The following is a 14330-nucleotide window of genomic DNA, read 5'->3' as shown; positions in this document are numbered from 1 at the left end:
TGGGCATTGTTGCTATTTTTTAAAAAGTGTTCTAACAATCCTTCTGAGTTAGAAAAATGCAATATTAATGATAAAAATCTCATCGAAGTATTGGCAATGTTACAGCTTCATGAAAACTTTCTTTGTTTATCCTCTAGTTCACAGAATAGGAAGGGTCAAGAGGTTAGGTGCCAATTAGCCACTTATTGGTTTAAATTCACAGGATATGATTTTATATATTCTTTGGAATTGTGATGATTTATCTATAGTCAAAGAAGAAAATAAAATCAGAGGCCAAATTTTAGTTCTAAGTCTTCTTCCCACAATCTAGAGATATAGATTATTGATCACACTTTTGCTTTAGGAGAAATAGCACCTTAAAAGGAGTAAATTAATATCAAAAGTCAAGAGTTGTCTTAAAGATAAATCTCTCTTAAAAACAGCATCTGTAATAGTTAATCAATGAAGGGTACATTTTTCTGGTAATTTCACATGCTATAACTTAACAGGCATATAATAATATTTATAATGTTTAGCTTCCTATCATTTTGATAAAACCTTTGGAATCTTCCAGAATTTTTATGTATCTCTACACTAATGCAGAGTTGTTAACTCGGCAAAATCTTTTCTAAAAATATATATCAAAAATATCTAGGAGATACTAAAAATTGTATCTATTGTAATATTTCCAAAGCAACCTCCTACAAAATACAAGTTCAATGAAAATTTCCTCTGTGGGGGAAAAAAAGGTTAAAGGTCAAATAAGTCTGAGAAATGCTCCATAGTATATCTTCCTCTTAGAGACTCATAATGTTTATTAGAAAAATGAAAGATACAAGAAATGCTGTGGTAAAGAAGCCTATTTCACTTTAATCCAGCAATTGCTCAAATCTATTTGAACCTGACAACATATTGTTTATATAGGCATCTCTTCTTGGTATTTTTATTGGAATGTCTATTAATTTTCCCCTTGAAGTAGGATTCTATGATAAGAAACACATTTAAGGAAAAACTCTGTTGCCCTAGTGTTTTTGCCTTTTGTAGTAAATTGTTTCTTAGCACATAAAATTACTGAGATGGTTACACAATTTCTAAAACAATTTATCTTTCTGAAAGGATTTGAACTCACTTTCAAGTGAATTTGATTACTGCTGGTGGTAGTTTCAGTGTCTAGACCTGATACTGGTTTCCATCTATCCTGATTAAAATATAAGTGTCAGGAGCTAAAAATCCCCCAAACACACTCACACACTTTTCATCACCATGGTACCCACAAATACAAAGGATCTTACCATGCACTGAAAGCATACAAACATCTAGATAACTCAACAAATCTCACGCATATTTGGTCTTTGACTAATCACAATGAAACATTACACTATATTATAATGATATATAATGAAATGTAATGATGAATAGTTTAAAAAATTTAAAACAACTATAGAAAAATTAAAGGGTTGGATGGTATCCTTTCCTTAGTTGGGAGTGGGTGTGGTAATGGGCCAAGTATATGAACAAGTTAGATAAACAGAAATCTTTAAAAAATTCAAAATCCCCAAATGGGTGGAAACCAAGGCACAGAGCAGCTAAATAATTTGTCCAAGTCACACAGCAAGTAAGAGCAGAACCAAATTTCCAACCTGGGGAACATAACTGTGGAGTTCATGCCCTTAATCATCATTTATTTGTTTTTGTTTAGTCCCTAGACATGTCTGACTCTTTTGTGACCCCTTGGACCATAGCCCACCAGGCTCCTCTGTCCATAGGATTTCCCAGGCAAAAATACTGTAGTGGGTTACCATTTCCTTCTCCAGGGGCTCTTCCCAACCCAGGGATCAAACTTACATCTCCTGCATTAGCAGGTGGATTCTTTACCACTGAGCCAGGAGGGAAGCCCAATCATCACTTACACAAGCGCTATAAAGCAGGACACAATGGATTGTCATTATAGCCTCCCCCTGTACTTGGTAAAGCCCACTGATTCTTACTACCACAGAGAGGCACACAGATATGAGTGCCTTGAAGAAAGAGACTAGGTCTCATGGCTTTTTGAAACCTCTAATATCTTAATGAATGTATCAGTACATATCAGTAATGGATGACTGAAATATAGGGTATTCCTTCATTACATACAAGAAAACTAAAGTCTGAACAGCAAAGTACTGAAGATCGCAGTGCTAGTTATACCAGGACCAGAGCTCTTGGGACTTCCCAGGTGGCGCTAGTGGTAAAGAACCCGCCTGCCAATGTGGAGAAGTAAGAGATGCCAGTTTGATCTCAGGATTGGGATGATCCCCTGGAAGAGGAAATGGCAACCCACTCCAGTATTCTTGCCTGGAGAATGCCATGGACAGGGGAGCCTGGTGGGCAATGATCCACAGGGTCGCAAAGAATCAGATAGGACTGAAGCTAGCACACACCCACACATCGACACAGAGCTCTTGAATTCTGGCTCAAGGCCCTTTCCTCTGTGTTAGACAGTTTCTTTGCAACAGGAAATGTTTGCAACCTATGCCAAATCAGCTAGCATCTTCCCACACTAATGACAATGTCTGTCTTCTACAAGCTCTGAAAAGGCTCCCCAGTTGCCAGAGAAAGACATCATTTAGTGAATTTCAAGAATATGGAGAAGAGCTGGATACACTTCTCCCTGTCATACCTGCAAAGCCAAGGACAGTCAGCAGGGCCACATCCTGCCCTGGGAAGAGGGGACTTCTGTCCTTTAGAACCAGGGTGAGGTTGGCAGCCTTGGAATCACAGTTGGTCTCAGACAGCCTTAGTACACTGTTTGTAGTGGCCGCAGCCATGGTGGACGGCTGACAACTTAGGTCCTTGGTGTTCCTGAGCGTGCGAGCAGAAGACTTTATGTAGTTTCTTAAGAATCGGGCAAGTGGGTAGAGAGCACAAGTGCAGCTCCGCTGGTTCTTATCTAAACTCAGATGGGTTAACTGCTTCAAGGGAATAAAAACATCCGGCATGTGGGCCAACTTATTTCGAGAAAGGTCTACTTCCTGTAGTTGAGGCAGGGGCCAGAAGGCATCTTTCCCAATAAAGGAAATAAAATTGTTAGATAAATCCAGATGCCTGAGACTGTGGAGACGTGTGCCTCCAAAAGAACTGTCCGTCAGATTAGTGATCTGATTCCCATCCAGCTGGAGCCAACTCAGGCCCCTGGTGTTTCGGAACCAAGACCTTTGCAGGGTGTGGTGGGCGCTGTGGCTGAGCACCAGCACCTGCAGTCTGCGAAGCTTGCTGAAGGTGTGATCCGTGAGCGAAGAGCTGGATATTTGGCTGTGCCCCAGCAACAACGACTGCAGCTTTGAAAGGCTGTGCAAGGCATTTTCCCGAACATCCTCGATGCCATTTCTGCTCAAAGAGAGCAGGGCGAGATTAAACAAGAGGGACAGATTTGTACTCTATAGAGGAGAGATATCCATCAGTGATGATTAAAACCCTCGTGGTCACAGGGGCTGCTGTGGGGAAGAAAAGCACAGACTAGAAGCAAGTACACACACGTGGGAGGGGAGCACCGCGGAGAGCAGAGATAATCAATACCCTCTGAGCAATCTTATCACCTGGGTAAGAACAATAAAGAAAATGAAAATGATCCTCTGATTTCTCAGTTTAAGGGGAAGGCAGCTCTTTATCAGAATGATGGATTTTTATATTCTTTGTTACCATGACATGTTTATTTGAAAAACCTAAACCCATCTGTTCCTTTAGATGTCAAATTTAATTCATTGTTTGGGATTATCATCATGAATTTTTTTTTTTTTTTGAAAGTGGCTTCTCAGGCTTTCTGTATGTGAAGCTGTGTACCAACCTACTCTAGCCCTGCTGGCCCAAGACAGATTCAGTCAAGAGCTGAGCCTGTGTCTGAGTTCCTAACCAGTTTTCTGCAAGCAATGTATATTTATACTGTAAAGCCAGTCATATTTTTTCTCAAACATAAAGGTGTGGGTTGGGGTGGGGGAAGTGAGAAGGAGTGCTGGTTTCTGCTTTTTAGCTCCAGGCTAAAAGTCGGCAACTTGGTAAGGATCTATATTCTCTCCAGACAAGCCGAGGATCTGTCAGTGGGGTTCTCATTATATTCTGGGCCATCCTGGCCTCCTGTCTAATATCTGTTCCCTCCAATGAAGTCCATCATGTGATGACAGGTGGTACTCAGGGTTTCCAACTGTTAAATCCCTTCACCATAATCACCCCAGAGCTATCACTGCTCTGTCATTAGAAATCAAAGCATTTTAACTCAATAAAGATGTATTATAATCAAGAGTTATTGTAACACATCTTTATCATGCTAAAATTGTTTTGACTGCCAATGACAGTGTCATAAGGATGGAAAAGTCCATTGTCCCTGGGAGGTCTACAGGTGATATTAGAACAATCAGCCATGGGGGAAGCAAATCATAATTCCCTTATGAAATTCCGACCATAGCATTGAAACAAAGAGAGGAAAAAAGAATGTAAAAGACAAAAGATTTCCACAGCGCCTTCTTTTGGAAGAATTGCTCTCATTTCTGTAGCAGTAGCAAGTCTATGTCATGGGGTTTTGGTTGAGGGGGGGGTGCTGTTTTTTAGAATTTATTACTGATTATTTGAATTCTGTTAATTCTGGCCAGGCTGGCATTTTGTTCCTTTCATTATTGTTTTTGATATGGATTGAGAGAGTTTTTTGTTTTTTTTTTAAGAATCCTCAGTCCCCTAGAGATTTCTGACTCTGAGGGAGCAAGCTATTGTTTCTGTCAGTTACTTCTTGTCTAGGACCAGACAGGCTCCACTCACAAGTCATCCATTTCCTTCTCTGTGTTTATGAAATCTAACTTCACAAATGTGGCATTCTGTAAATGAGAAGGAAGATATAGAGGTGCAGTATGTAGATGAGCAATATTTGTTTCTTACAGACATCAGCTATCTCTGATCAAAAAAAAAAAAAAATGTAGTGAAGTTTATTTGAGTGGATGGGAATTTAGTGTTTTTAAAGTGTTTTCTACACAGACTGGAAACAGTGTACGACCAACTAGCCTTGAAACTGTCTCTTCCCTGTCAGGAAGGACAATGCTATTTTCCCCTTAATTCTCATGGAGTCATAGGATTTTAGAAATGAAAGAACTCATTTTCTTCTACTCCATCTTAGATTTTTTTCTGAAGTTTTTCGATTGGCAGAGTTTATAGCTTGTTTATCTCTTCTTGGATATAAGGATGTAAATCACATTCTCCTCAAATTTGTTAATAAGGTATCTTATTAAATTGTTGACTTAAGCAAGCAATATGTAATGAATACAGGCAGTGTATCTTGTTAGCATTTCTACAGCTCATTTACCACCAATAAAAAAAGACTACACTTTCAAAATTAGATGCACTTTGATAATAATCTGTTTTGCTGGTACATCACTTAATCTTACTAATGCTGAACAATTGCAGTTCAGGTTTCTGATTCATTGATATTCCTTTCACCCTGTGGTAGGTTTCAAATCTGCACAAAGTATGGACAAAATATAATTAAAGTGATCTATTTTTTTCATTTATTAAATAAGTGTGCAACTGACTGAAATGATGGTATTCTTTTGTGATAGCAAGATATCTCAATTACCTCTAAAGGTCTTAACATAGTTTTGGTTGAGACCACCAGGAACTAACAGGAAAATAAAATAATATTATCAATATATAGTTACTAAAGAAGGCTTGCTCTTTAAAAATGTTTACCTCTTTCAGGCTGAGCCCACAGATCAGTCAGTACAAAGAAGAGCATAGTAATGAATTTTCCAAGTACACTGAACACTGATTTTTAGAGTGACGGGTTTTATTACCTACTATATAGGTTAGTTGGTGACAGAGAGCTACATCTTTGGTGCACACGGCACACGACGCAGGGCAGGCTACCACCAGCCGCAGCATGATGGCAAAGAGTATGAGCCATCCACCTGAAAGGAAAGTAGAGGGCAATGTGTGTCATAATGTCAGCATTTATTATCCAAGGATTTCAGTACATTCAATTCAGGAGGCATTTTGGTGATTTCTCCTTTCTAATGAGCAACGTGAGTTCTCATATGGTGCCAGATAACTGGCAAGAATCCTTAATCTGAATAGAATTTAAACTGAACCATTATAAGGAACAAGGATATATTGGACAGTGCAAAGAAATATAGCTACAATTTGTAATAACTTTATTTGTAAATTTATTTATTTTAATTGAAAGCTAATTACTTTACAATATTGTGGTGGTTTTTGCCATACATTGACATGAATCAGCCACAGGTGTACATGTATCCCCCATCCCGAATGCCCCATCCACCTCCCTCCCCATCCCATCCCTCTGCTTGTTCCAGTGCATCGGCTTTGAGTGCCCTGTTTCATGCATCAAACTTGGACTGGTCACCTATTTCACATCTGGTAATATACATGTTTCAATGCTATTCTCTCAAATCATCCTACCCTCACCTTCTCCCACAGAGTCCAAAAGTCTTTTCTTTATATCTCTGTCTCTTCTGCTGTCTTGCATATAGGGTCGTCAATACCATCTATCTAAATTCCATATATATGCATTAATATATTGATTTGGTGTTTTTCTTTCTGACTTACCTCACTCTGTATAATAGGCTCCAGTTTCATCCACCTCATTAGAACTTATTCAAATGCATTCTTTTTAATAGCTGAGTAATATTCCATCATGTGTATGCATTGTGTAATAACTTTAAATGGAGTACAATCTTGGGCTTCCCAGGTGGATCTAGTGGTAAAGAACCTGCCTTCCAATTCAAGAGACATAAGAAACATGGGTTAGATCCCTGGGTTGGGAAGATCCCCTGGAGAAGGAAATGGCAACTCACTCCAATACTCTTGCCTGAGGATCCCCATGAACAGAGGAACCTGGTGGGCTATAGACCATGGGGTCACAAAGAGTTGGACATGACTGAAGTGGCTGAGCACAAGTAGTTGCTTTACAATTCTGTACATAAAGTGAATCATCTATATGTATACATATATCCCTTCCATCTTGGCACTCCCTCCCATTCCCATCCCACCCACCTGGGTCATCACAGAGCACTCAGCTGACCTCCCTGTGCTATACAGCAAGTTCTCCCTACTATCTCTTTTACATGTTAGTGTGTATCTATCAATGCTACTCTCATCCCACCCTTCCTTTCCCCCACTGTGCCCACCTGTCTGTTCTCTACATCTGCATTTTTATCACTATTTTGTACACCTAAAAGTAATATAATATTGTAAATAAACTGTGCTTCAATAAATACATATTCAGTTCAGTTCAGTTCAAGTAGCTCTAGTGGTAAAGAACCTGTCTACCAATGTAGGAGATGCAAGAGATGCAGGTTCGATCCCTGGGTCAGGAAGATGCCCTGGAGAAGGAAATGGCAACCCACTCCAGTATTGCTAGGAAGGGATGTAAACAACAGACAAAAGTATGCAATATGTATTAATATGTATTAATTCATCTAATGGTTTAAGTTCTATGGAATAAAGGACAATAATGGTAGACAAGAAAAAAAAGTAACATTTGAACAAAGACCTGGAAAAGGTGATAGCTCTGGTCTGTCCAGGTGGAAAGAATGAAAAAGGCAAAATCCCTGAAGGCATGGTATGCTCTTTTCTCAGAAGGTCAACGTGATCTGGTGTACAAGAGAATGCAGAGGCCAGGAAGTAGCAGGGACAGGTTGTGCATGGCCTAGAGAGGAAAGCAAGGACTTTGTTTTTTTTATACGATATAAAATGAGAGTAACTGGAGGCTTTTTGAGTGGCATTACTTCATTTCTAGTATAGTTTTACATTGCCTTAAGTAGTATGGCTATTTCAACATTATTAATTCTTCCTCTCCATGAGCATAGAACATCTTTCCATTTATTTCTGTCTTCCATTTCTTTCTTCAGTATTGTATAGTTTTCCGTGTACAGCTCTTTCACTTCCTTGGTTAAGTACACTCCTAGGTATTTAATTCTTTTTGATGTAATTATAAAGGAGATAATTTTCTTTATTTCTCTTTCTGATAGCTTGTTAATAGCATAAAAACAAAACAAGATTTTGTATATTGATTTTTATATCCTGCAACTTTACTGCATTTGTTTATTAGTTCTAAGAGTTTTTGCTGGCGTCTTTAGGGTTTTCTACATCAAGTCATCCACATATAGTGAGTTGTACTTACTTTCTCCTTTCCAAGTAGGATGCCTTTTACTTCTTTCTCTTGACTAATGGATATGACTAGAACTTCCGATACTATATTGATGAGAGTGGGCATCCTTGTCTTATTCCTAATCTTAAAAGGAAAATCTTTCAATATTTCACTATTGAGTATGATGGTAGCTTTGGATTGGCTACCATGTTGAGAACACACATTTTTTAATAGGCAGAGATTAGAAGCAGCAAAAGCAGCTAGAACGAAATTATAATAAAACTAGCAAAAGATGATGGTAAGGATAAGAGGTAGTCAGATTCTGTATAATTCTTTTTATTATCATGATGCAATTTAATGTAACAAATTTAAGGTCAACCACATAATCACGATGGTGTGATCACTGACCTAGAGCCAGACATCCTGGAATGTGAAGTCAAGTGGGCCTTAGAAAGCATTACTACGAGCAAAGCTAGTGGAGGTGATGGAATTCCAGTTGAGCTATTCCAAATCCTGAAAGATGATGCTGTGAAAGTATTGCACTCAATATGCCAGCAAATTTGGAATACTCAGCAGTGGCCACAGGACTGGAAAAGGTCAGTTTTCATTCCAATCCCAAAGAAAGGCAATGCCAAAAAATGCTCAAACTACTGCACAATTGCACTCATCTCACATGCTAGTAAAGTAATGCTCAAAATTCTCCAAGCCAGGCTTCAGCAATATGTGAACCGTGAACTTCCTGATGTTCAAGCTGGTTTTAGAAAAGGCAGAGGAACCAGAGATCAAATTGCCAACATCCACTGGATCATGGAAAAAGCAAGAGAGTTCCAGAAAAACATCTATTTCTGCTTTATTGACTATGCCAAAGCCTTTGACTGTGTGGATCGCAATAAACTGTGGAAAATTCTGAAAGAGATGGGAATACCAGAACACCTGATCTGCCTCTTGAGAAATCTGTATGCAGGTCAGGAAGCAATAGTTAGAACTGGACATGGAACAACAGACTGGTTCCAAATAGGAAAAGGAGTTCGTCAAGGCTGTATATTGTCACCCTGCTTATTTCACTTATATGCAGAGTACATCATGAGAAACGCTGGGCTGGAAGAAACACAAGCTGGAATCAAGATTGCCGGGAGAAATATCAATGACCTCAGATATACAGATGACACCACCCTTATGGCAGAAAGTGAAGAGGAACTCAAAAGCCTCTTGATGAAAGTGAAAGCGGAGAGTGAAAAAGCTGGCTTAAAGCTCAACATTCAGAAAATGAAGATCATGGCATCCAGTCCCATCACTTCATGGGAAATAGATGGGGAGACAGTGCAAATAGTGTCAGACTTTATTTTTCTGGGCTCCAAAATCACTACAGATGGTGACTGTAGCCATGAAATTAAAAGACACTTACTCCTTGGAAGGAAAGTTATGACCAACCTAGATAGCATATTCAAAAGCAGAGACATTACTTTGCCAACAAAGGTTCGTCTAGTCAAGACTATGGTTTTTCCTGTGGTCATGTATGGATGTGAGAGTTGGACTGTGAAGAAGGCTGAGCGCCAAAGAATTGATGCTTTTGAACTGTGGGGTTGGAGAAGACTGTTGAGAGTCCCTTGGACTGCAAGGAGATCCAACCAGTCCATTCTGAAGGAGATCAGCCCTGGGATTTCTTTGGAAGGAATGATACTAAAGCTGAAACTCCAGTACTTTGGCCACCTCATGCGAAGAGTTGACTCATTGGAAAAGACTCTGATGCTGGGAGGGATTGGGGGCAGAAGGAGAAGGGGACGACAGAGGATGAGATGGCTGGATGGCATCACTGACTCGATGGACGTGAGTCTCAGTGAACTCCGGGAGTTGGTGATGGACAGGGAGGCCTGGCATGCTGCGATTCATGGGGTCGCAAAGAGTCGGACACGACTGAGCGACTGAACTGAACTGAAGCTGTTCTGTGCAATGGAACATGCTAGGTATACAGGAGTAAACAGACCTTCACTTACCCTCAAATCATGTTTCAGCTAATGATATATACATATAAATATCCAGTTTTAACACAAGAAAGACTTTTAAAAATCTAAGTCAAAGCAAAAAAATCTAAGTGAAAGATATACGCATTTGAATGCAGAGTTCCAAAGAACAGGAAGGAGAGAGAAAAAACCTTCTTCAGTGATCAGTGCAAAGAAATAGAAGAAAACAATAGAATGGGAAAGACAGAGATATTTTCAAGAAAATTAGAGATACCAAGGGAACAATTCATGCAAACAAGGGAGTGAATGTTGTCTGTTAGGACCTAACAGAAGCAGAAGATATTAAGAAGAGGTGGCAAGAATACACAGAAGAACCATACAAAAAAAATCTTCATGACCCAGATAACCACAGTGGTGGGATCACTCACTCTTAGAGCCAGACATCCTGGAACATGAAGTCAAGTGGGCCTTAGGAAGCATCACTACGAACAAAGCAAGTGAAGGTGATGAAATTCCAGTTGAGCTATTTCAAATCCTAAAAGATGACGCTGTGAAAGTGCTACACTCAATATGCCAGCAAATTTGGAAAGCTCAGCACTGGCCACAGGACTGGTAAAGGTCAGTTTTTCATTCCAATCCCAAAGAAAAGCAATGCCAAAGAATGCTCAAACTACCACACACGAGCAAAATAATGCTCAAAATTCTCCAAGCCAGGCTTCAACAATACATGAACTGTGAATTTCTAGATGTTCAAGCTGGATTTAGAAAAGGCAGAGGAACCAGAGATCAAATTGCCAACATCCACTGGATCATTGAAAAAGTAAGACAGTTCCAAAAAAACATTTATTTCTGCTTTATTGACTACCTCAGGCCTTTGACTGTGTGGGTCACAACAAACTGTGGAAAATTCTTCAAGAGATGGGAACACCAGACCACCTGAGCTGCCTCCTGGGAAATCTGCATTGATCGAGAAGCAACAGTTAGAATTGGACATGAAACAACAGACTGGTTCCAAATAGGGAAAGGAGTATGTCAAGGATGTATATTGTCACCCTGCTTATTTAACTTATATGCAAAGTACATCATGAGAAATGCTGGGCTGGATGAAGCACAAGCTGGAATCAAGATTTCCAGGAGAAATATCAATAACCTCAGATATGCAGGTGACACCACCCTTATGGCAGAAAGCAAAGACCTAAAGAGCCTCTTGATGAAAGTGAAAGTGGAGAGTGAAAAAGTTGGCTTAAAGCTCGACATTTAGAAAACCAAGATCATGGCATCCGGTCCCATCACCTCATGGCAAATAGATGGGGAAACAGTGGAAACAGTGAAAGACTTTATTTTGGGGGCTCAAAAATCACTGCAAATGGTGACTGCCACCATGAAATTAAAAGATGCTTGTTCCTTGGAAGAAAAGCTATGACCAACCTAGACAGCAAGTTAAAAAGCAGAGATATTACTTTGCCAACAAAGGTCCATCTAGTCAAAGCTATGGTTTTTCCAGTAGTCATGTATGGATGTGAGAGTTGGACTGTAAAGAAAGCTGAGCCCCGAAGAATTGAAGCTTTTGAATTGTGGTGTTGGAAAAGACTCTTGAGAGTCCCTTGGACTGCAAGGAGATCCAACCAGTCCATCCTAAAGGAAATCAGTCTTGAATGTTCATTGGGAGGACTGATGCTGAAGTGAAATCTCCAATAATTTGGCTACCTGATGTGAAGAACTGACTCGTTGGAAAAGACCATGATGCTGGGAAAGATTGAAGGCAGGAGGAGAATGGGACAACAGAGGATGAGATGGTTGGATGGCATCACCAACTCTAAGGACATGAATTTGAGTAAGCTCCAGGTGTTGGTTATGGACAGGGAAATCTGGAGTGCTGCAGTCCATGGGGGTCACAAACAGTCAGACACGACAGAGCAACTGAATTGACTGAACTAAAGTGAAAGTGAAAAATTATTTTGTGAAGTCCTTGGATACTTTCAAAAAAGATGTATCTTGTAAGTTGGACTTGAAGAGGGCAAAGGGTTTCCACAGGCAGAGAATAAGAGTTAGATAATTCTAGACTGAAAAAATAGTAAGAACAATGTTCTGCACTGAGCAGAAGATCCAAGTTCCCCTCTTTTAGCCTCCCTGGACTGCTTAGAGTCTGCCCTATGCATATGTGTTTCAGAGGTCAGCCAGAGAATTAGGCAAAGTCTATATACAAATGGGCTTCCCAGGTAGCCATAGTGGTAAAGAACACACCTGCCAGTGCAGGAGACATAAGAGGCAGGGTTTCAATCCCTGGGTAGGAAAGATCCCCTGGAGGAGGTCATAGCAACACACTCCAGTATTTTGGCCTGGAGAATCTCATGGACAAATGGAGCCTGGCATGCTACAGCCCATGGGGTCGCAAAGAGTTGGACACGACTGAAGAGACTTAGCATGCATGCATACAAATCCAAATAATGGGGCTCCCTCTCCCAGACCCTTTTCTTCCAGGATTTCCCCCCCATTTTTAGTGCTAACATTTAATAAAGAGGATTTTAGGTTGCCCCCTCAAGATTCCTGCCCCCTGGTATACATGCCAGGAATAACTCCCTTCATTTGAGTGTGAGCAGAATCTATGCATATGATGAACAATTAAGCACATAATTATGTTTTCTTATATGGCAAAACAAAGATTATCCTGTGTAGGTGTGACCTACTCAAATGACCCCTTTAAAAGCAAAGAATTTTTCTTCAGTTGGTTACAGGGGGTGAAGTTTAGAGACACATGTCCTTGCTGGCCAGAAAGAAAGCAAATGGATATGTTGTGAACTGCTTAGAGGGGCTGTGTGGCAGGGAGCTGTGGGCATCCTTTGGAAGCTGACAGTCACCGCTGAACAACAGTTGGCAAGAAAATAAGGACCTGAGTCATACATCCACAAGGAAATGAGTTCTTCCTGTACCAGCAAGCTGGGAAAAGACTCAGATGATATTCACGGAGTGCACTGATGCCATAATTTTAATCTGTTGAGGCCCCGAGCAAAGGACCCAGTTAACCTGTACTAAACTCTGACCCACAGAAACTGTGAGCTAATAAATTGGCATTATTTTAAACCATGGAATTTTTTATGATTTTTTAGGCAACTTTATGTGTGCTCAGTTGTTTCCAACTCTTTGCAGCCCCATGGACTGTAACCTGCCAGGCTCCTCTGACAATGGGATTTTTCAGGCAAGAATACTGGAGGGGTTTGCCATTTCCTACTCCAGGGGATCTTCCCAACCCAGGGATCAAACTTTCATCTCCTGTGTCTCCTGCATTGGCAGGCAAATTCTTTTGACCACTGAGCCACCTGTGAAGTGATGCAAAAAACAGAAGGAAGAATCATCCTAAGAGCAATGTCCTTGAGTAGATGAGCAGGGATAAGATCTAGCACACAGTGGAGGAACTGCCCTTAGATAGAATCAGGCCAAGTTCATCTATAGAAAAGGAAGTGAAGGCAGAGTATGTGAGTTTAGACATAGGTAGGTGGTTGAAATAGTAGTAGGAGCTATCACTCAGTTCAGTTCAGTTCAGTCGCTCAGTCGTGTCCGACTCTTTGCGACCCCATGAATCCCAGCACGCCAGGCCTCCCTGTCTTTCACCAACTCCCGGAGTTCACCCAGACTCACATCCATCGAGTCAGTGATGCCATCCAGCCATCTCATCCTCTGTCGTCCCCTTCTCCTCCTGCCCCCAATCCCTCCCAACATCAGAGTCTTTTCCAATGAGTCAACTCTTTGCATGAGGTGGCCAGAGTACTGGAGTTTCAGCTTTACCATCATTCTTTCCAAAGAAATCCCAGGGCTGATCTCCTTCAGAATGGACTGGTTGGATCTCCTTGCAGTCCAAGGGACTCTCAACAGTCTTCTCCAACACCATAGTTCAAAAGCATCAATTTTTCGATGCTCAGCCTTCTTCACAGTCCAACTCTCACATCCATACATGACCACAGGAAAAACCATAGCCTTGACTAGAAGGACCTTTGTTGGCAAAGTAATGTCTCTGCTTTTGAATATGCTATCTAGGTTGGTCATAACTTTCCTGCCAAGGAGTAAGTGTCTTTTAATTTCATGGCTACAGTCACCATCTGTAGTGATTTTGGAGCCCAGAAAAATAAAGTCTGACACTATTTGCACTGTCTCCCCATCTATTTCCCATGAAGTGATGGGACTGGATGCCATGATCTTCGTTTTCTGAATGTTGAGCTTTAAGCCAACTTTTTCACTCTCCACTTTCACTTTCATCAAGAGGCTTTTGA

General features: G+C 40.5%; 2 protein-coding genes across 2 annotated transcripts in view; one reads left to right on the top strand and one right to left on the bottom strand.

The window, feature by feature from the left end:
• Positions 1 to 14330, top strand: part of LOC102397960 (serine/threonine-protein kinase TNNI3K) — a 331002-nt gene that overhangs the window by 248287 nt on the left and 68385 nt on the right. The window lies entirely within an intron of this gene.
• LRRC53 (leucine rich repeat containing 53) overlaps positions 1 to 14330 on the bottom strand; it is an 82279-nt gene that overhangs the window by 8903 nt on the left and 59046 nt on the right. The window contains 3 exon segments of the mRNA XM_006061506.4: positions 2639 to 3393; positions 3395 to 3452; positions 5790 to 5903. Coding sequence (XP_006061568.4) covers positions 2639 to 3393; positions 3395 to 3452; positions 5790 to 5903 — 927 coding nt within the window.

The sequence above is a fragment of the Bubalus bubalis genome, chromosome 6 (assembly GCF_019923935.1).
Source record: "Bubalus bubalis isolate 160015118507 breed Murrah chromosome 6, NDDB_SH_1, whole genome shotgun sequence".
Lineage (NCBI taxonomy): Eukaryota > Metazoa > Chordata > Mammalia > Artiodactyla > Bovidae > Bubalus > Bubalus bubalis.
Note: the sequence above shows the minus strand (reverse complement) of the source record. Positions and strands in the feature narration are given on the sequence as shown.